The sequence below is a fragment of the Ptychodera flava genome, chromosome 9 (genome assembly GCF_041260155.1).
Source record: "Ptychodera flava strain L36383 chromosome 9, AS_Pfla_20210202, whole genome shotgun sequence".
NCBI lineage: Eukaryota > Metazoa > Hemichordata > Enteropneusta > Ptychoderidae > Ptychodera > Ptychodera flava.
The window spans coordinates 21,189,203-21,211,621 of NC_091936.1; the positions used below are offsets into that span (position 1 = coordinate 21,189,203).

At 37.7% G+C, this 22,419-nt stretch overlaps 2 protein-coding genes across 2 annotated transcripts in view; one reads left to right on the forward strand and one right to left on the reverse strand.

Moving 5' to 3' along the window:
- LOC139140321 (BBSome complex member BBS2-like) overlaps positions 1-16,235 on the reverse strand; it is a 28,979-nt gene extending 12,744 nt beyond the window's left edge. Inside the window, exons 1-8 of the mRNA XM_070709479.1 lie at positions 16,046-16,235; positions 10,686-10,813; positions 9,763-9,987; positions 5,441-5,566; positions 3,948-4,088; positions 2,488-2,592; positions 1,098-1,184; positions 434-569 (exon numbers count right to left, since the gene is read on the reverse strand). Coding sequence (XP_070565580.1) covers positions 434-569; positions 1,098-1,184; positions 2,488-2,592; positions 3,948-4,088; positions 5,441-5,566; positions 9,763-9,987; positions 10,686-10,802 — 937 coding nt within the window. The 5' untranslated portion in view covers positions 10,803-10,813; positions 16,046-16,235. The remainder of the gene's footprint in view (positions 1-433; positions 570-1,097; positions 1,185-2,487; positions 2,593-3,947; positions 4,089-5,440; positions 5,567-9,762; positions 9,988-10,685; positions 10,814-16,045) is intronic.
- A 161-nt stretch (positions 16,236-16,396) lies between these two features.
- Positions 16,397-21,887, forward strand: LOC139140323 (diablo IAP-binding mitochondrial protein-like). Its single transcript, XM_070709482.1, has 6 exons — positions 16,397-16,549; positions 17,183-17,363; positions 17,790-17,921; positions 18,942-19,073; positions 20,190-20,259; positions 20,690-21,887. Exons 1-6 carry the CDS (start codon positions 16,530-16,532, stop codon positions 20,860-20,862), a joined length of 708 nt encoding a protein of 235 aa, XP_070565583.1. The 5' UTR covers positions 16,397-16,529; the 3' UTR covers positions 20,863-21,887.
- The last annotated feature ends 532 nt before the right edge of the window (positions 21,888-22,419 follow it).

Here is a 22,419-nt window from a genome sequence, read left to right on the forward strand (position 1 = left end):
GTGATCTACCACAGTCCACTTGTGGGACTAACTCTTAAAGCTCTTTGAGTAAAAAAGCTTTTCAATGTCTTATTTTTCGAAACTCAAAAATTGTATTTTTCCCCATAGAGTTAACACAGGGATGGCGGCCATTTTGAATTTCAAATACCTATAAATGCCAGGTAATTTTTTTTCTGTAGTATCAAACTTTGCACGCTGACCTGATTTTTATTCTTGATTTGCTAAGAGTATGGGTGAAAAATTCATTGAAGAAAGTTTTAGCACTTTCACTTTCGAGGCACATACTACCTTAAAATGGAAGGATGGGGCAGGATGGGTTTAGAACTGACTCTTGTACAGTGATTCTCCCTTACTTTGATGACTTTTGATACAATCATTCGGTTCGGAGTTCTCCCTGAACTGTAAAACTCTTAACTGTTTCCTAAAAACTTACTCTCCCCATCGATAGAACAGCAAATCAGAGATTCTTTCCCATCCATTCTGTAATCGCCCTCAACTATACCAGCTACAGATGTTGAAAAGTTGTCTTTGAAGACAACTTCTCCAGTTCTATCACTCCTGGCATCAATCTGAGAGGGGGGAAAAAAAGACAAAATAGATGTGCTTTCAAAATTTGCACCCACTCTTCCACAAGAAATGTTTGTATCCAACAAAGAAGGGTGAACGTACTCAAGTGTGTTTTTCAATGGTGTTACAAAACAACTGTTCTCCTTCTCAGCATGACCTTAGCTATAGATGACGTCAACGTATAACTCCAATGACACGGTATCACTTTCCATTGAAGAAAAGATGTGTGTTGGGCTAAAAGTAGCATATAACAGCTTGCCACATTAGAGCAAATAGCTGCATGATACCTTTTGGCCATGGAAATACGACCCCTCTGGGGTATCTAATTCCAGAGCTATGGGGCAAGAGAAATCATACAATGCTTATGTACAGTCCCTGGAGGTGAAGCATGCACTGCTCTCAGCTCCCCGCCATGGACAGTCATATAGACATACCACTGTGCATATGCTTGTCACTGCATATTCTAAAATGAAGAGACAGAGAAAACAATTCTGTTTTGCAAAGTCTGAGTATTGCATTTCTGTAAATACCTTGCCATTGCTCCAGCCGGTGATCAATTCTGGCACTCCGTCTCCGTCAAGGTCAAAGCTCCGGATTGTTATTGCATGATTCTTGGACTGAAAAAATAACAAGGCCAAAAAATAAGATAAGTACAGCGACTGACGCAAATAAGACTGTGGGTATGGATAAAGTTACATCTTCAATGATAACATATTTGATTTTTGAGGCAAAAGTTGCTCAATGATATCAAAAGGGAGATAACAGGTGAGCTTTTCAGAGTCTAAGGAATCAAAAATATAGATATTTCTACCTTGCTAATGACCATTCATGATGTACCCAGCTCCCAAATGCTCCATACATTTCAGGATGTGTTTTCACACCAATACATTAATCCACGATGGGACGCAGTGTACAAAGTGATTTCAATATCCCCACAATTAAACTAGAAGCCTGGTGAATTCTGTATCAAGTGCACAGGCGCAAAGAGCTGGAATGGTATTCCAATTTGTATGAGAGATATTGAGAGTAGAAATTGCTTCAAACCACAGTACAAACAACACCTTCTAATGCTTCAAAATGGAATATGAGTTATATTTTTCTGTTTCTGTTTTCTTCCCTGTACTTATCATTCAATTTCAGTAGAACATAACTTTGGCTTGTCGTGATGACCTTCATCCCATTAAGCAGTATGTTTAAAATTAACCTCCTACAGTATATGTATTCATATTTTCATACTTTATTGAATAATGATTTTAAGTGGATATCTTTTTCTCATCTCCTAACGGTATTTCATTTATTATATTTACTCTGTAGGTCTGCCAAGTTTCTCAGTCAAATTTAACAGTGTAAACAGGAGACAGACTAAACTAGTCACTTCATGACTAGCATATACCTATGGGGTTTTTTGTGTCTTTTGTAAAAAATTCTGTACACAAGGAAAAATGTACTGATCATGATATTTGGGAAATGAAACATTATTATTAACCCTTTGAGTGCTGTAATTTTCCCCACCAAAATTTTAGCGCAACATTTTACCACTTTTAATGAATTTTTACGTAATTTTTTGATAATTTTGGACCAAATGGAAATCACATTTCGTCGGCTGCAGGTTTTTATGGAAATTTTGGCAAAATTCTGGAAAAACACTGACTGGGGTATATTTATAAATTGGACAAAAACTGACTGGCGCTCAAAGGGTTAACTGAAATGAAAGCAGCACTATCAAATATCATATGTGCTTTTGCCGAAGTAATAACTCCCATCTTTCAGAACAAATACACCTTTGAAGGACAGCACTTCAAGGCAATTGTGAAGATTTCAATTCTCAGAAAAACAGAATAAAGTCACTAATTGGATACACAGAACTGCAAATGTCAAAAGTTTTGATGGTAATGCAAAAGTCATTGATGTGCCACTCACCTTTATTCTCCAGAATCGTGACGTTCTATCATAGACGCCCACGGTACCGTTGGCCAGAGAGTAACCAAACCTGCCATTGTTCATTGCACATAGGGATGATATGGCCTGGAATAACGACGTACCGAAATTTCAAAATGCTGAATTCATTTTACATCAATAAATGGGTTTTAGTAGATTTTTTTCTACATGGGGGCTACAGTTCACACTTATCAGTCTGAATTCAGTAGAAAGTATAATGTTCATGAATTTGTAAATTGAATAGTATATTTAACAAGTTTCATATGACTTCATACATTATCTGTTCAACACCCATCAACAGTCTGTACATGGTCATTTGTTCTCAAAGCGTCAAAATCACACACGCTATTGGAAGCTATCTTGACTTTGAACTTCTTGCATCTTCAGCGATGTTATTAGCACAATAGACCTACAAATTTTAGCTTGGTTATAAAAGGATTCACATTTACAACCACAGGAAAAACAGCTTGAGACTTGGTGTTACCAAGGTAAGAAATAGTGACGCTAACACAAACAGCTTCAAAGAGTGTTTTATCCAGATTCAAGACGTCTGATAAGACATCACATTGACCTCTCCTCCATCTGACTTTCAACCTGTGATATAACACTATCCATCCATGCAAAGTAAACTGAAGTAGACAGCACATTAGGTGACAATTTGTTAGACACTCAAATTTTACAACACTTTTCTCGTCTATTGTTTTTGTGTGGACACACTTTGAAGCCTGTGGAATATGTAAATCTCCCACTGTCTTGTTTTGTGAAAATTGAAAATTGAATTTCCCCCATAGAGTTAACACAGGCACAGCAGCCATGTTAAAATCTAAATATCGGTAAAGCTTACCTTATTTGTTTGTTTTTATCCAAAATTTTGGATGTTGACCACTGGTTTTTATTCTTGATTATGGAAGAGAATAGTTTAATGCTTCTTTTAGGGAAGTTTGATGAAGACATAATTTTTTGCTCAAACTTTCTTCATAGCAACTTTCAGCTATTCTCTTTCAAAATCATAAATGAAAATCAGGAGTCACTGGGCAAATTTTGGTACCAGACTTAAATTTTCAAATATTTGAAAGTCAAGATGGCTGTCATCCTTGTGTGGATGGGGAAAAATTAAATTTAAGTTTTTAACAAAACAAGACGGCGAAAAATTCTATCACTCCAAGAGCTTCAAAACGAGCCCACACAAGTGGTAGATCCGAAGGGTATTGTAACAATTTTAGAGTTCAAATCTATATCCCTGAGAGTGGCATTGTGCCTAAAAGAGTACTGTATCATGATGCAAATTACAAAGACAAGTAAGAATATTCATAGATTGCAGATCATATACTCAGTACACAGTATCTTGGCTGAGCAATTTAATTGCATGGTTGCACCTATGCTCGACACCTAAAAATTTGTTCTCTATTTTTCACAATCACTGTTACGGTGTAGAACAGTACCTCTGTTTCTGTCATTTCAGCAATGATTTCATCCTCATGAAAGACTCTGATATCGTAATCTTCAGACCCAACCAAGAGTTCTTTTTTGCCGTCCCCAGTAAAATCACACAGTGCCAATGAACATACATTATCACCAGTCACCTGAAAACAAAATCGACAGATGTAGTTCAGCACGGGTAAGGCTTCATTGACACTGATGGACAACTTTTTTCTTGGATGTGCACACTTTTCATGAACAGAATTACTTACAGGGTAACATAATCTATAGTTACAGTTGCATTAACATATAGAGGGTGGTGATACGGGGGTATAGGAGGGAACGCGAACTTTTAGGGGGTGGTAGAGGGGAATCTCACTGGGGAAAATGATGTTTTTCGCAAGGCATTAAAGTGGCATATTAATTTTACCATTTCAATCTCAATACCGTAATCTAACAATTTATGAATTCAGTTCAATAAATAAAGCAAGAAAGATAGCCACAGCTAGAACTACACTAAATAAACTACACTCTTGACCACTGAGGGCGTTATTCTGACAACATCCAGTCAACCACAATGTATGATAAATGAAACGTATCAATTAAATATAATGATACTTTGTAGAGAATATCAGACATTGACAGTTGTGTCCTTGCATACAAATGTTGGTAAGTAATCAAGTAAATCTAAAATACCAGTCTTCTAGGGCCAATTATTGGTATTTTTACAATAATCAACCACTTTTCCTTCAAATTTTTGAGTTGGAAAGGAAATCCATTAGGAACATCGTTCCTGTAATTTGGGTTAATTTGATATGTTAAGTACCATCAAGGTTAATTTGACTTCCAGCATGCAGAACTTCCTTGGGGTCTATTTTTTTCCAAAATCAGAGGAAATAACAAAATTACCACATCCTTGGATGCTATTCCTAATACTGGATTTTCAATTGCAGGGCTCTGATGGTCCATTTGTGTATCACATTTCAAGTAAACACTTCTTAAACTTACAAAACAGGTCAGCATTATTCTGTTAGGTCAATGCTGGGTCACACATAACCACAATGCACTCTGAGTCAATATGGCGCTCAATTAATGCCCAAGTCTGTAAAAAGCTGTATATGGTTAAACAAAAAGTTGATGATTCAAACATGAAATTCAGACCCTGTCACACACTTATGTTGATGGCACTGTATATGACAATGTCTTCACAGCACTATATGCAGACCTACATGACAGCATTGTCACAGCCCTGCGTTGTTTTTAGTGTCGCAGATCTACATCATGGCTCTCTGTCATGGTCTGTACAAGGTCTGTTTGGTGGATTTTTACCTGCAGTGTACACTACATTACCTGGTAGACACTTTAATCAACAGCAAATGTGATTTACGGTGTAGCAACTTTCCTTTTTGAACAACTCACTTATTTAAACCAACTGTTCATCATCTCTTCCTATGATTACTGTTTAACAATCATCAAATCAGAAAACTCCTGATGCGACTATTAATCAGTTACTCACTGTCCAAAACAAATCGTTGCCTTCTATGTCAAAACCCTGTAAAGCACAATTGCCACCAATAATTGCAAGAGGTGCCTCGATGGTGCCAAGCTGACCCATTACAATGGAGTTCACACCGTCAGGTATCTGGAAAAGACCAAAGCATGTGGTTGGTTAATTATTCGTGTACAGAAAAAAGTATGCTTTTCTTTAAAATTTTCCCTTTGGGGCTAGCAGAAGAGATGTCCTCACCACTGTAACAGGACTACTACTCTGTGTGTTTTTAATACTGACAGAGGCTAGGAACATTATCATTAGTGTTTTTGCTTTCATTTTGATCAAAATACATGTATAGTGTTATGTTACTGATTTTGTAATTACTGAAACATTTCAACGGACCTTAATGTGTTAGCTTTGATATATAAAGGGAATCTGTGTAAAAATTCTGAAAGATGGCAGGAACATTATCATCATGTTTTTGCTTTAACTTTGAGCAACAAGTCATCGTTGATGACACAGTCCCCACTTGTTAATGGGTACTTTGTTTATAGGTCCTCAGAGAGGATAGAGTCCTCTTCATTAGGTCTGTAATAAAAATACTGTGATAAAAATACTTTTGAATAAATTCGCTTGATACATGTCTGAGTTCAGGACATGAAAAAATCATAACAAAATGGCCGCACAGCAGCTATATTGAATCGTATCACAAAACAAATTAACGTGCATATGTATGACCAATCGTATTACAAAACAAATTTACGTGCATATGTACGACATTGGTCAATCTCCTTTTACCAACTTTGAATAAAATCGCATGATACATGTCTGAGTTATGGTTCTGGACATGAAAAAACGCAATAAAATGGCCACACGGCGGCCATATTGGATCGTATTACAAAACAAATCAATGTGCATGTGTATGACATAGGTCAATGTCCTTGTACTAAGTTTGAATAAAATCGGTTGAGATATGCCTGAGTTATGCTCTGTACATGAAAAATCGTAACAAAATGGCCGCACAGTGGCCATATTGGATCGTATCACAAAACAAATTGATGTGCATAGCTATGAGTGCCATTGGTCAATGTCCTTGTACCAACTTTGAATAAAATCTGTTGAAACATACCTGAGTAATGGCTCTGTATATGAAAAAATCATAATAAAATGGCCGCCTGGCGGCCATATTGGATTGTATCGCAAAACAAATTGACGTGCATATGTATGACATAGGTCAATGTCCTTGTACCAACTTTGAATAAAATCGATTGAGATACGCCTGAGTTATGGCTCTGTACATGAAAAAATCGTAACAAAATGGCCGCACGGCAGCCATATTGGATCGTATCACCAAAAAAATTGAAGTGCATATCTATGACATTGGTCAATGTCCTTGTACCAACTTTGAATAAAATCAGTTGAAACATGCCTGAGTTATTGCTCTGTACATGAAAAAATCGTAATAAAATGGCCGCCTGGCAGCCATATTGGATCGTATCACGAAACAAATCGACGTGCATCTGTATGACATATGAAGTAATCCTTGTACCAAGTTTGAATGAAATCGCTCCAGGCATCTCTGAGATATCTGCGTGAACGGACGGACGCACGGACGCACGCACGCACGCACGGACATGACCAAACCTATAAGTCCCCCCGGACGGTGTCCGTGGGGACTAACACATACTGGCAACTACATGTACAGTAACATTTCCACTAACCCTAACATTTCTATATACCAAGGGAACCTAAGCAAAAAGACAGAGGAACTCCCAAAATGTTATCTCCTACAGGTTCAAACCAAACCAAATGAAAATATTATACTGATTGAAAACACAAGGCTTTATTCTGGGCCTAGAAAACAATTAATTAATGTTGAAAATTATATTCAATTGCTATTCTATGAAAAGCACCTCTTCAACCCAAACACATGAGAGAGGTGCTAAATCTACACCTTGGGGACACATACATTTTCAGAATAAGAAACATTAACTTCAATCTTAAAGGGAAACCTAAGTCCAGCGACTTTGACCGTTTATCCCTTCCAAAATCACCCTTGAGTAAAATGCAGCTCAAATTTGCAACATAATTGCACGCGCTGACGACTACGGCGCGACGAAAAGAGACATTGAAGTAGACGACATTTATGGAAATGAGCCCGGAATACCATGGGCGCGAAAGGGCTCATGGGAGAAGCGTGCGTGACGTCATCGGCGATACAGACGATTGTAGCTTGCAGCTGGAGGAGTACTGTGTACAGTTCAGCGTGTTCGTAAGACGACTATGGAGAGTTCGGACAGCGATATTTCTGACATCGAGTATTACTTTCCCTGACTGAAATCAAACCATACTAAACCATACTAATTTGAACCTGTCCAAGATATGTAATAATTAGAAAGCATCTCAAAACATCGTTCATATCTTGGTTGCTTGCGTTTTGTGTATGATTCAGCGGAGGGAGTCACTGTGCTTGTAAACTGAGACCCCGAACTGGATTGGAGAGACTGAGTGACCCTGCGATCCTTCAACGCTACGTTTCTAAAACAGAGTTTTCTGTATCAGTCGCTTAAAATTAATCTTTGGTTCGTGAATGATACGGAATGATTGACTGATTGTATGTGTTACCGTGTAAGTCGAGCTTGGCTAGATCTTTAAGGTTGCGAAATCTCCGATACTATGTATCAGAAAATATTTATTCGCGATTTGACAAATCTATTATAGTGTCGTCTGTTTTTCGAAGCTGGTGTCGAACTTAGGAAGTCGGACTTACTCAGATCTACAAAGTGATGAAATCGCCGATATAATGAATATTTGCCCGCTATTTAAAAAAATAGTATCGTCTTAAAGCTTGTTGTAAGGAATGTGTTTCATACAAGACCAGCCCAAACTCCCGATGATTTCCGATATGTCCTCTGTTCAAGTCCCGATCGCCAAGTAAAAATGTTTACATGTAAAGAATGTAATTTGTGCAAGGGCCTCCCGAGTCCCGATGATATCCGATCGGCCCTCTCGACGAAGTCCCGAGGGACATTTAATGAAAAAAATGCTTTACATGTAAAAAATGTATTTCGTGCATTAATAAATCTAATAATGTAAAACATACAGTATTCTTGACTTCCGGCCATGGATGCTATTTTTGAACTAAGAGTCGGACAGAGGTATTCGGGTGGTCAGATCTGTTAGGTGGTGAAATCTCTGATATACATCGGATATTTACCCACGATTTGACAACGTATCGTCTAGTATCAGAGTTAAAGTCCTAAGTCGCCGATATTTATCGGATAAATATCCGTGATTTCGTAGACCCGGCATGCCAACACCATAAAGTGCAAGTAAATCTAAGATCGTCTGGTATCGATATTAGCCTAGGAGTTCCGGCGCAATTGATATTTATCGGGTAAATATAATATCGGCGGTTTCTCACACCCGGCATGCCGATACACAGTAGGCAAAAAGTCATTCCAATATCTTGTAATATCAATATTACAAGGTATAGTCCCGAAATTGCCTATATTTATTGGTTATATATCGGAGATTTGGCAGACCCGGGATGTCAAGATAAGAGACGCTTTGTGTAGTTTCGTCTTTGGATTTAGAGTCCCAAATCGCCAATATTAATATTTATCTGGTTAAAACCGCGGTAGTAGGCTGACTCAGCATGTCAAGATACGAACCGCATTGTGTAGTATCGTCTTGTTTCGGTATCAGAATCCCGAAATCCCTTATAAAACAATCATCCTGAAAGAATTAGAACATAACGTTGTATCTTTTACAGATTTTTAAACTCGCCCAACTTTCTTTAGCCACTGTCTTCGAAAAAGCTGTTCTGTGGGAAGACGGTAAAAGCTGACTCCGTTTGTTCTTCCCTGGGTGATTTTTGCACTCAATTGAACAACAGTTAACTATTTTTTATGCTATTGAGCATTAAAGAGTCGTAACGTGCAGAACTGCACTCCTGCAGTCATAGACTCCAATGCTTTGGTAGGCTGTCACACACGTTCGTGTATCGCCGATGACGTCACGCACGCTCCTCCCATGAGCCCTTTCGCGCCCATGGGATTCCGAGCTCATTTCCATAAATGTCGTCTACTTCAATGTCTCTTTTCGTCGCTCCGTAGTCGTCGGCGCGTGCTATTATGTTGCAAATTTGAGCTGCATTTTACTAAAGGGTGATTTTGGAAGGGATAAACGGTCAATGTCGCTGGACTTAGGTTTCCCTTTAATACATAGAAGTCCAATAATTTTTGAAATTCATTTTTTACCCTCGGCAAAAAATGATAACAAACTGTGTGACAAGTGAAGGCAGTACATATTCATATACTTCAGTTTGTTGTCACCCCACCTACCTCTTTATAGAAGAGATCTGTATTATTCTGTACATCATATGCTAGCAGATTGGTCTGTGTTCCTACAACTAACGTGTCGATAGATGTGTTGTGTTTGAGTGGTCCTGCAGCAATGGCGCTAACTGCCTGGTTGATGTTCAGTAAACTGATGTCTGCATCCACACTGGCTGACTCTATGGCCCTGCCACCTTGAGATCCACGGCTGTGCGGATTGTGCACAAACACCTGATAGTATATGGAAAAACACAAACAGTACATGTGACAGTGATGTGAATTAAATCAATGAAATGTAACTTGGAAAAATTAAATATTTATCTCAAGTAATGACCACTTAGAAATAAAAATATGGTTATGGCCACCAAATTGTGGACATTATCAAGCCACGTGTCTGAATTGAGCATGGTCCAGTAAATTTTCCATTATGTCCTTTATGTATATGTAAATGTTTGGTTAAACCACAAAGAAAATTGTATGTTTTTTTGCCAAGGAATGTATTACTTGTTCTGTAGTGCTCTACTTTTCACTAATGTTTTTGTCAGTAGCTGTGTGTTTCACCAATAAAGTTCCATTTTCATGATTCAAACCCTGCTATACATGTATCTATGGTGTTGTGTCCCTTATCAGTTTTCTTTCCTTGTTTCTTTCCACCAGTTGTCAATGTTATTCTCTCTAAGGGGAAAAAACGGCATTTCAAGTAAAGTCAACCAAAACCTGTGAGTTTGGGCTTGCCCTATTGCTCTTTGATGGAGTAAGCAGGATTCCAGTCATAATGGCAAGTATGGACTCTAGTCTAAGACACCATTGAGAGACAAAACAATAAGAGCATCTCAATATCACGTGACAGTGCCTTCCTGGTAGGTTAAAATACAAAAGGATGGTGCCCTCTAAAGATCCTGTTCAATACAGCATCACTTTTTACATACCTTCCCAGCAGTTGTGGCACATGTTAAACACGGGTGCTGTCCATCATATTTACCAAGACAGACCATGCGTGGGTTAATCTTGTGATTTAGCTTGAGTGTGAAGATTGGAACCAACATGATGACTATCACTGGAAAAAAAGAAGTCAAGAGCCTTAATCAGGTTTTTTATCAGCTTTATCTCTGAGCAAATTGACTAACTGTGCACAACTTTCAAGGAGAACAAAGGACTTAAATCACATAAACAATGAATGTCAACAACCACTAATGAGAGAAAAACTACCCCTTTTATATGATTGCCAAGTGTGTTACGAATGTGAACTTTATTAGGCACCAATACATCTGTTATAAATCCATCTGTCAATGTGCAATGGTACCTGTATTCTCCCCTCATTTAACCATGAAGTATCTCAAAATGAAACAGGGAAGGATAACATGAGCTTCCGGTTCCGGTTCCGAAGGGAGCACGTGAACTTTGGTGCGATTTGAATGTAGTTTTTTGGACGTTATTTTGTGTATTTCTTCGTCCAAAAATTGGCTCATCAAGTAATTTTGGTGCAGTGAAGTGATTCATGTTCGTTTTTGGAGTTTTTGCATTGCTGTGACTGAACATTGCGAACTTAGAAAATCGGAGAGGTGCGGAGGCATACTGACGTGACAGCCATATTGGATTTTTGCATAATCATGCCAAGAAGCAGTAGTCACGCCACCGAATCGAAAGTGAGATCCAACTCCACAACTGACCCGAAAACAAGACTTGGCTCTACATCTAGGTCAAAGAGACTAGAGTCTAACAAAGCTGAAGATTCATGGACATGCGAAGTTTGCAAAGAAAATTTTATGAATGATGACGACGAAATTGTCCAGTGTGAGTACTGCTCGAAGTTTTACTGCCGCTCATGTTTGAATATATCATCAGAAGAATATGAAAACTTTAAAAACCCAGCTCTACACTGGTTTTGTAATCGCTGTGAGAAAAAGTAATGAAAATATTAGACTGGATAGTGAAATTGAAGCCAGATGTTCGGCGTTTTTGAAGTCGATGGAGGACAGAATCCGAAATTTAGAAGTACGTGTAGAGACAAAAGTTGATGAAGACGGAGTAAGAAGGGTAGTGGAAGAATATATAGAGAAACAGGGAAGCCTAAAGATAGACAATTTAGAGGAGTCAGTACACAAGAAAGTCAAGGAGATACGTGAAAGCTCAGATAGAGAGAAGAACATGATCATTTACGGTGTAACTGAGCAAACCAATCCAGCTCCACTAGCAAGAAAACAAGCCGATACTGCTATTGTGAACGACCTAGCCGATCTTATTGAAGCGGATAGTTCACAAGTAATCAACGTGGTTAGATTAGGAAAGAAAGAGACGTCAAATGAGCGAAGACCTAGACCAATGAAAGTTACAATGGCAGATGTGAATGCAAAGAAAAAATTCATGAAATGCCTTCCTAAACTTCGAGAGGTACCAGATAGTAATCCACTCAAGAAGGTTTCTGTATCTCATGATATGACATTAGAAGAGCGTGAAATCAATAGGAAACTTTACTTGGAAGCCAAGGAAAAGAATGAAACGTCATCGGGGGAATACCGATACTGGTAAGAGGACCACCATGGGAAAGGAAGCTCGTGAAGGTCAAAGGAAAAGAAATAAAGGACAACTTTACACCTGAAACTGTAAATACAACTGTAAATATTAATTTTCAAGCTGAACCCTTATATTGCATTTACACCAATGCTGACAGTCTAGTAAATAAGTTGGATGAACTGAAGCAGTGCTACATTGAAAATACAGAGAACCCATCACCAGATATCATAGCCATCTGTGAAGTTTTACCAAAAAATCGGAGATATCAAGTTTCTCTAGCTGAATTTGGTATCGATGGTTATGACCTGTTTCCAACAGACTTTCCCGGAAGTGCACTAAGAGGTATCCTGATATATGTTAAAAAGAAGTTGGCAGCAGAACAAGTGGAAATAGTCTCAGAATTTAAAGAGAGTGTTTGGATAAAGATTGATCTTCATGGAAGAGACACTTTGCTTATTGGATGTATATATAGAAGCCCATCAACAGATAATCACAGCCATCTTCGTACTCTGCTGAAGTCTGTGACTGAAGGCAGTATGAACTTTTCACACTTGTTAATTTTGGGTGATTTCAACTATCCAGACATCAGTTGGTCAACGTGGATGGCAAAACACAGAAACAGTACAGAGTTTCTAGAATGTCTCCGAGACTGTTATTTATACCAAATGATCAGCAAACCCACAAGGACCAGAACGAACTCAGAACCATCTATTTTGGACCTGGTCTTGGTAAATGATGACAACTACATTTCTGTTATTGACTACTATAGCCCGCTAGGCTCTAGTGACCACTGTATCTTGGGAATCGAATTGAACTGCTACACTGATCAACACTTTGAGCCTAGGGTACGATATAACTACCACAAAGCAGATTATGCAGAATTACGTAAAGAACTATCAATAAATTGGGAGGAACTATTACAGTCAAAAAATACAGAGGATGCTTATTACCTGTTCATGGATAGACTTAATGTAGCTATCAAGAAGTGTGTACCAGTGAAAAAACAAAATAACCACAAGGGAAAGACACCACTTAACGAAAAGACTGTCCAGTGCATCAGAAGAAAGCATAGACTATGGAAAGATATCTAGAATCAAGAGATCCAGCCAAATATCGAGAATACTGTAAGAGTAGAAACAGATTGAAGAATATTATCAAAAACGACAGAAAGGCAAGAGAGCTTGATATTGCAGAATCGGCTAAAACAAACAGTAAACACTTTTGGCGATATGTAAACTCTAAGAGAAAGTCAAGACAAATATTGCAGAACTACATGTAACTGAAGAAGGTGAAACAGTCGTGGGAAGCAGTGATGCAGAAAAGGCAGAGATACTGGCAAAGTTCTTCTGCAGTGTATACACAATAGAGTCCGATACTGATAGTAGTTTACCCTCCCTTGAGAAAACCTATAATGGTGAACAATCTAGTGACAGTCTGTTTACTGCAAAGGAAGTTAGAGACCTACTACTGAATTTGGATGTTTCAAAGTCACCTGGACCTGATAATATTCATCCAAAAGTGCTACGAGAATTAGCTGATATTATTGACACTCCACTGTGCATCATTTTCAACAAGTCCTTTTTGTCTGGAACGATACCGAAAACCTGGAAAGAAGGTCAGATCTCAGCCATCTTCAAAAAGGGATGTAAACATTCCCCATCAAACTATAGACCAGTGAGTTTGACCAGCATAATTTGCAAATTAATGGAAAAGTTAATACGTCATCGAATAGTGTCCACACATGAGCAGAAATAATTTATTTAGCAATCAACAATTTGGATTTATTGGAGGAAGATCCACAACACTTCAATTGATCAATGTGATTGACCACTGGACAACTATTTTGGATGACGGTGGGGAGATAACAGCAGTATATATGGACTTTATGAAAGCCTTCGATAAAGTACCCCACAAGCGTCTCATTATCAAAATTTTGCAGTATGGAATAAGTCATTTAACATGTAATTGGATCCAGGAATTCCTGAAAGATCGTATTCAAAGAGTCTGTGTTAATGGAAATTATTCAAAATGGCATGCTGTTACAAGTGGGATTCCTCAAGGATCAGTGTTAGGGCCTGTCTTATTTGTGTTATTTATAAATGATTTGCCTGACTGTGTTAATTCAAATGTCTACTTGTTTGCGGATGACACGAAATCTACAAGGAAATCAAGTGCGACTCAGATGCAGATGTTCTTCAAAGTGACCTGAACAGTCTCGTTCAATGGAGCAACAAGTGGCTCTTAAAATTTCACCCTGATAAATGTAAAATACTTCCAATTCATAGCAAGAGGAAGTCTGTCCAGAGCAAAACCTACACTATGCACAGGAGCGACGGAACTGAAGCTGAATTAGAGATTGTCAGAACAGAGAGGGATATAGGAGTAACTGTTGACAGCAATTTAGAATTCGAGGATCATATCCAGACTCAAGTGAATAAAGCTAACAGAATAGTTGGTCTAATAAGAAGAGCATTCAATTATCTGGATAAACGCACTTTTAAACTCCTATTCATAGCATTAGTGAGACCAATTTTGGAATACAGCTCCAGTGTTTGGAACCCATATAAGAAGAAAGACATAGACTGCATAGAAAATGTTCAACGAAGAGCGACGAAGATGCTCCCAGGTTTACAGAATTTGACATACGAAGATCGTCTGAGGATTTTACAATTGCCAACACTTAGATTTCGACGTCTACGCGGCGATCTCATCGAGATGTTTAAAATTATGGGCGGATTTTATGATAGACGGGTCACAGGGAACTTATTTCAACGTGCTGTATACCTACAAACCAGAGGTCACTCATACAAGGTGGATAAAAAACTATGTCGACTTGAGCTTAGAAGAAACTACTTCACATCAAGGATCACTGACATTTGGAACAATCTTCCAGAGCCAGTCGTCACTGCAACATCAATCAACATGTTCAAAATCGCGTGGACAATTACCTAAAGAATCAACCAATGAAATATAACTACACTGAACAGTATATTATCAGAACCAGACCGGACAAGACTACACTAGCTGACATTCCAGAGCTGAACATAGAGGCACTAGGGAGCCTGCGTTCAGAATCAACATAACATAACATAACATAACTATTACATAACCTAAGTGTAAATAATAAAATTGATATATTTGTGTGTGTGTGTGTGTGTGTGTGTGTGTGTGTGTGTGTGTGTGTGTGTAAGTGTGACACAAGAGCTATTCTCAACTGGACTCATATAAAGGTGCAAACTCTAAGCTGTTGGACTGTTCAAAACAAACACCCTACCAATCTGAAGTACTTTCAGTTTTGCATTTTCAAGCAATCCGTACTATTAAACATTGAATCAATGGAAATCTAGTCATTTGGCATTTACACGCATTGACCTTTATAGAATTCATTATCCTCATTTTATCTGCGACATCTATCCATTACACTCCTACAGTTATGTATGTGCACTACTTCAATAGTTGGACTTACAAATCCCCCCCCCCCCACCTCCATCCCCTAAACAAATACCCCTCTAAGAAAGCACATGATCTGATGTAGTTATCGGGCTATGGGCATCAGGGCAAAGAGCACTACACAGAGTACTTTCTACATGTACATCTGCCATGCACAACTTAAAAAGCAGGATCAAGAAAAATGATTATAGCAGCCGACATCTCACGACAGTTTGGTAGTGTTGCCCTGCCACTGGTATGATGGATGCACAAATATTGAAATGGGCAGTATCTATGAGTATGATTTGGTTTCTTGCTTTCCAAATCACAAAATTTATTTGCTTACCGGATTTCAACAAGGGTTTTCAAGTAAACGAAAGAACAGCCTTCGACAATCTTCTTCCTTGTGTAAGAATCTCTGAAAACTACGTCATAGTTATCATGACAGCCTATAATTACAAATAATTATTTGTTGACAGTTACAGAGAGTTTCACATTGAAAACTGCTGCTGGAAAAATGTTGACGCGCAAGGCATGATGGATATTCTTGCCTCGTTCAGTATCTCATTCTGTTGGTCACACGTTAACGACACTTTTACCAAAACTATATGAAAGTAAACCAGTTTATTCTCATATCTAGATAAGAAATAATATTTTGTCACTAAAATCGACAGACAACGATGAACAGATGACACTGCGTAAACAAAAAGGATTAGCGAAAATGTCATGTTTTTTAGGTGGAGGTTGTCCACTTCCGCTCAAAATGGCAGCGCCCTTAGACACTTCCGGGCACGCTCGAATTTGTTGTTTAGGTGACACTCGCCAATAAGATGAGCCGCAATCTGTTCAGGTAGGTATCGTGTTTGCTTATATATGTATGGAATAGTGACATATAGTCACATTTATGTTAACTTTGATTCCCGGTGTGATATTTAAACAGCAAAACCCGCGACACTTCGACCCTGTGTCGCCGGTACGCCCCGGGGGTACGCCGTTGCCGTACGCCGTGTGTAATACGTGCTCACACCCCCCCCCCCCCCTTCAAAACCCCAAAAACATATACTGCATCCACCTGGGTGGAAGGACTGTGACTGCAACGACGTTCGTTTCCCTACCGACGCACAACGGACATCTCTACACATCATAGGTTTTTCCACTTCTCGGTAGTTTGCTGCAGTCCCATAACTCACAATTCGGAAGTCGGCGATGGGTGGCGGGGAAAAATCGCCGGGAAAGTCGTGGGCTACGGAACTGCAACAAGGTGGCAGTGTACAACCGGTGGTTTTGTCATGAATCATCTGTATACTTTGGTTTAAATCGAAGATCCAGTTCTTTGTTGGCGCTCAGAGCCCTCCAATTAACCTAGTTACCCTCACATTGAGGTGAGTATATCACTGGTAACATTGATATGCATGACGATGAGACAGACACTGTCAAAATTCTATTCTCAAAATCATTCTAACGGGTGATCTCTTAATTGCAGGACAATTTTAACTGTAACATCAAACATCAAAGAAACTTTATACCAAAATCGGTCAAGATGTAGAGCCTATTTTAACTCTAGGAAATTCTGGTCACTGATGACTGTTGGAACTGGGGTTTCCATTTGTGCACAGGTTGTCAAACCAGTTGATGAAAAAGATCAAGATAAACCAAAACTACCGGTAAGAACATGATTTTCTGTATGAAAATTTTATGCTTTATGTTTTCAAAATTCTCCCATACTCTTTTGTGTTCTCCACAGCCTTGAAAAACAGAGATGCGACAAATTTACATAATTTTTGTACAATTTACATATTCTTTTGTTGTGAAAATACATTCTATTGTATCGTTATTAGCATATGAATAGATAACTAACAAACATAGGGGTGGCCCATCCTTACAAATCCCCTTGTGGAGAACCTTGCTCAGTTCTGTCGATTATCAGATAATTGCACAGCATGAATTCCTTTTTAGGGAGTATACAAATTCAACAACATAGCGAGAGGTAGCACGCTTTGGTAATTTACATATGACACAGTTGTCATCATAGTGATGGAAACACATTTCCAATTTTTTATTAAATTCTTGTTATTGTTGTGTACTTTCAGACAGTAGACCCCAGTACTTTGACAAATGCAACTCTGATTCGCAATGCAGCATCATTGACTGTTGATTCAGCATCTACGCTGTTGTCTCAAACGGTCCTAGCTCTTAATGATGCCTTAGAAGACTATGCAAGGGTAAGGTTTGATGTACAGACACATCATTTAGCATTCAGTCTCTTTAAAATGTCGTCATTTCAATTGTTCAGATGAGCCAACTAATGATATCTAAAAAAAATTCTGGAAGGGTGTGTGTCTTGGAAATCACCAAGTAGATTTTATTTTACTATCATTTTAATTGAAACATCAAAAGGTAAACTTCTACACCTCTTAATTTTCAATCCGTATTTATATCCCATCCTCCTACCATGTGGTTCTGAGTAAAAATAATAAATGTAAACAGAAAATGCTACAATAATATAGTATGAAATATATCGAGTTGAAATACTTTGAAGAAATTTACATTTGGTTGTTGTCAGTTCGTAAAAGGGACAGTAGCTGTAATTTTTGATGACACAATTTTTAATTTTAAACCTTTGAGCACCATAGTCAATTTTTGTCATCTTTATAAAATAAACCCCATCAACCTTTTTAAATTTTTGCCAAATTTTGATAAAAAACTATAGCCAATGAAATGTGATGATCATTTGATCCAAAATTATCAAAAATATTACAGAAAAATTCATAAAAATTGGTAAAATGTTGCACTAAAATTTTGGTGTGAAACATTGCAGCACTCAAAGGGTTAATGTCAACTGCAGTTCAGTATTCTAGTCCCAAAAGCATATCAAGATCCACAGTACTTATAGCTTGTCAACTCAGCCTGCACATAGACTTCATTGTTATTGTTGACAGGTGAATTTTAGTCCAGACTTAAATTCAAAGGGAAACAATAACTGAACACTTATACATGATGTACAAACAGAATAGTGGGTGTTTTGCAACATGCTTTGGGGAACAGAACAACAGCTGTCAGTAAGACGACAAAAACAGTGAAAAACTCATTAAAAGTTACAGCTACTATCCATTGCCTCAATTGATAGCCTGATATAATTAAAACAACAAAATGACAAAATGACATATCTTCTTTTTGTTAGGATATTTACAATACTTTTTGACATTCAAGTTAGTGTATTTTAAATTTGACTGCCGCGTTAGGGTATGTACACGACAGTTAAACTGATGGAGCATGAGATGCAAGTATTGGGAGATGAAGCCAGCCAAGACAAAGTATGGCAGTTGATCATTAAGTCAAAAAGTGATTTAGAAGAGAGGAAACTAGCAGTTGAGGTAAAGATCTCATTGCATTGACACCACAATTTATTTTTTGTACTCTCTTTCTCTCTCTCTCTCTCTCTCTCTCTCTCTCTCTCTCTCTCATATACTATTCTTCTTTCTCAGCATATTAATTATAAAATGGAATGTGTACTAAATAATGATCCTGTTCAAATAATTGATTACACAAAGTACTTTTAGATTTATCACTGAACAAAATGCAGGCATATGCAACAATAGGTGCTGTCAACAGAAAATTACAGAGATTTTTTTTGGTGTCTATTTTTTCAGCTTGCAGTCAGATCCCTTAACATTACATGATTTTTATGGTTTCATATATACCATATGTGGTAACACAAATGCCAATTTTGCCCTTCAGAATTTTGCAAAGTCTGGTCAAAAAGTTCAGAAAAATTATTTGATTTTGTACATTATATATAAAGTATTATGGTATTGGAAATCTTCCGTCTTAAAGCCCCAATAGCTGCGAATGTGTAATAAACCGATCTCAAAATATCCTCAGTTTACTCAAAAAGTGTACAACACTATCATAAGTGTCGAAAATGGTATGTAAATTCAAACATTTTAACATCATTTTAGATTTCCTGCCATTTTCAAAAACTAATCATGTGACAGAGAAAATAAAGATTACAACAACAATATGTTGGCCATCGTGTGTTGTGCATTCAAGTAAATGTTATCATGCTTGTTTTCTTTATGATCATGATGTGCATGAGCAGGACATACTGCATATTTCTACTTTTCCATGGGGCGCCATTTATGATTGCAGCACCTGTTTATTATTTAACCTGTTAAAACATGGCATGGTCCAAAGCAGCAAGCAGTTATACTTCTATACATGTCCTTCAGTTAGCACATTTACACGAACCAACTTTCGTTGGAAAATAAAATCCTATGCATAAAATTTGCAGCTATTGGGGCTTTATGTCAGACCCTCATTTCCCCTTTTCAGACCACAAATTTATGCATGTAGGTCAGAAGACCTAGGTTGATTCACCGGAAGAAAATGAAAGAAAGCAGTAATTAGAAGACATACATATTGATGTCACAAAGTCTGATGTATCCTAACACTGTTACTTGAATCTTCATTCTTTTTTTATTGTTTTCCAGCAATTGGAATCTATGTTCCATTTTGCCGTCAAAGTCATGGAATCTGCATCCGTGGCAGCCTTTCAATCAGGTGAGAAATTAAACAGCAACCAATCTAACTTGCCTCTAAACTACAGATTTCTTTTTGATACTTGCAATGATGTGAAACTGGAGCTATATTTAACAAGTGACAACACCCATGAAATATGTAAACCAATATGACACCAGATAAAAGTTAGCCCAGGACTCATTATTGGGGAATCTTGACTGGGTAGTTTCATCTGTGGGCGTGTGGTGACCACTCCATTGACATGATGGTATGATGTGTAGATTAACATGACAAGCACCAAAACAATGACCCTCACAGTCCCTCTTTAGACCCTAAAACCAGCCAGAACTGACAAATCACTGGTTATAAATTGGAATCAAATTTAAAAACCCCATAAAGGAAAATGTTATACTTAATCTACATAATTCAGTACGACAAAGCTGACAGTGATAATGATTGTCATTCCCTTTAGGTTGTGATATAGCTGCCATGGCTGCCGGTGAGAGAATTCACCAAGCTGAAATGCAAATAGAAAATGCCAGAAAGATTGTGCAGCAGGCCAAGGATAAACTGACCACCACTCAGGCACAGTCTGTGGAGGCAACAACAAAACATGCGGAGGAGTCTGAAGATAAAGAAACTTGAGAGAAGAAGATAGTGGTGTAGTCAGTTTTCTTTGACCCTTGATCAATGAGCATTTTCCCTAATTTCTTGGTCTTTCCTTTGAAGTGGTTTAATGAAATAAACTTAACCTGCAAAAATGGACTTAATAAGAAGACAATTGTGACTGAAGTAAGAAAAGAAAAAATAAGTTGCCATTTAAAATCTGGTTTGATGAACTGCAGTTGGCTTTTCCTGGTTGCATGCACATTGAAAGTATCTCTGATCTTTGAATATAGTTGCCTTGTCAAGATGCTTTTCCTACAGGTAGTTGTATCTCTAAGGCTGCCATATTTTATTTCATATGAGGAAATAATTCATCAAGACAATACAGCAACATTTTCTTCTGCCGTCTATGCCAGAACTAAATGAGGTGCCATGCTCTTGTACGTGCCATGATCTTTCACAAAGCATTGTCATGTTAAAATCAAAACAAAAACATTTTGTCATCATTCTTTGCAATCAAAGGTGGTGAATCTTTTTAAATAAAATTTTTGAAGTGTGAAGAAATGTGTTACAAAACGAGAATGTTGTCTCATGAAGGGGGTATATTTTTTTCAAACAACAGCATTTATTTTACAAGAAATGTGTGATATAACGCAATATAACATTTATAGCCCCTGTCAGGCAATTAGCAGTGACGCATTGAAAGAAAAGAAAAATATTTACATTTTAACAAAAATCCAGAACACAAAAATATTCTTAAAATCACACAAACATAAAAATCAATGCATTCACACACACACACACATTCATTCACCCTATTCAAAGCACCAATCAACCTAAGAGCGTTGTGTTCAGTTGTTTTTTTAAAATGGAACTCTGATACAGTGGCCAGAAGTTATCATGTCAAACTCTCACCATAATGGATGGTGAAGGTTTAACTTGAAGATTGCCTTCCTTGTAATCCATTTTTCATATTTTGCAATCACTGACTGTACAATGACAAAATAATCATTTACTGGACAATTTATTATTGACAACAGTAAATAAAATGATTAGGATTAATAGTCACTTGGTTTGTATCAGTTACTTTGCCATTGGCAAGATCAGTCATTTTGTAATTTCACTGTCAGGTAGATATAATTAGTATGTACGTTGGTAAGTTCAACATGTAATTTGTCTTGTAAAGTTATATGATCAATCTATGAGAATGTAAGAATGACATGGACCCTGCAGAGATGCCAGTTAGCAAGAGTACCTGGTCCCTTGCAATTTGACAACAGCTTTTAAGTAAATGGAAGATGTTCCAAACTGACATACAGATACCACTACATACTGTATCTCATCTCATGAAGTCATATACAATGCCCATGAACATATGGTACAACAAACCTAGCCAGAGATGAGAAAAATGCCAGACTTCAAATTGCTATTTTCATACACATGGTTCTCTTAATGGAATGCACATGCAAGTGCCAATTTTTACAAAATCTCATTTTCAAGTCTCCAAGTCTGACTGTCTGTTAAAATCATTATAGGGTAAGGAATCAACTCAAACAAACTCTGTCATGTTGATGATGAGGTGATCCTTAAACCTGA

What these genes read in the sequence shown, in the direction of transcription:
- LOC139140323 (XM_070709482.1), top strand. Translation starts at nt 16,530, where the DNA reads ATGAGCCGCAATCTGTTCAG. An exon ending in ATGAGCCGCAATCTGTTCAG is followed by an intron (nt 16,550 to 17,182) that starts GTAGGTATCGTG and finishes TCTTAATTGCAG; the next exon opens with GACAATTTTAACTGTAACAT. An exon ending in CGTGGCAGCCTTTCAATCAG is followed by an intron (nt 20,260 to 20,689) that starts GTGAGAAATTAA and finishes CATTCCCTTTAG; the next exon opens with GTTGTGATATAGCTGCCATG.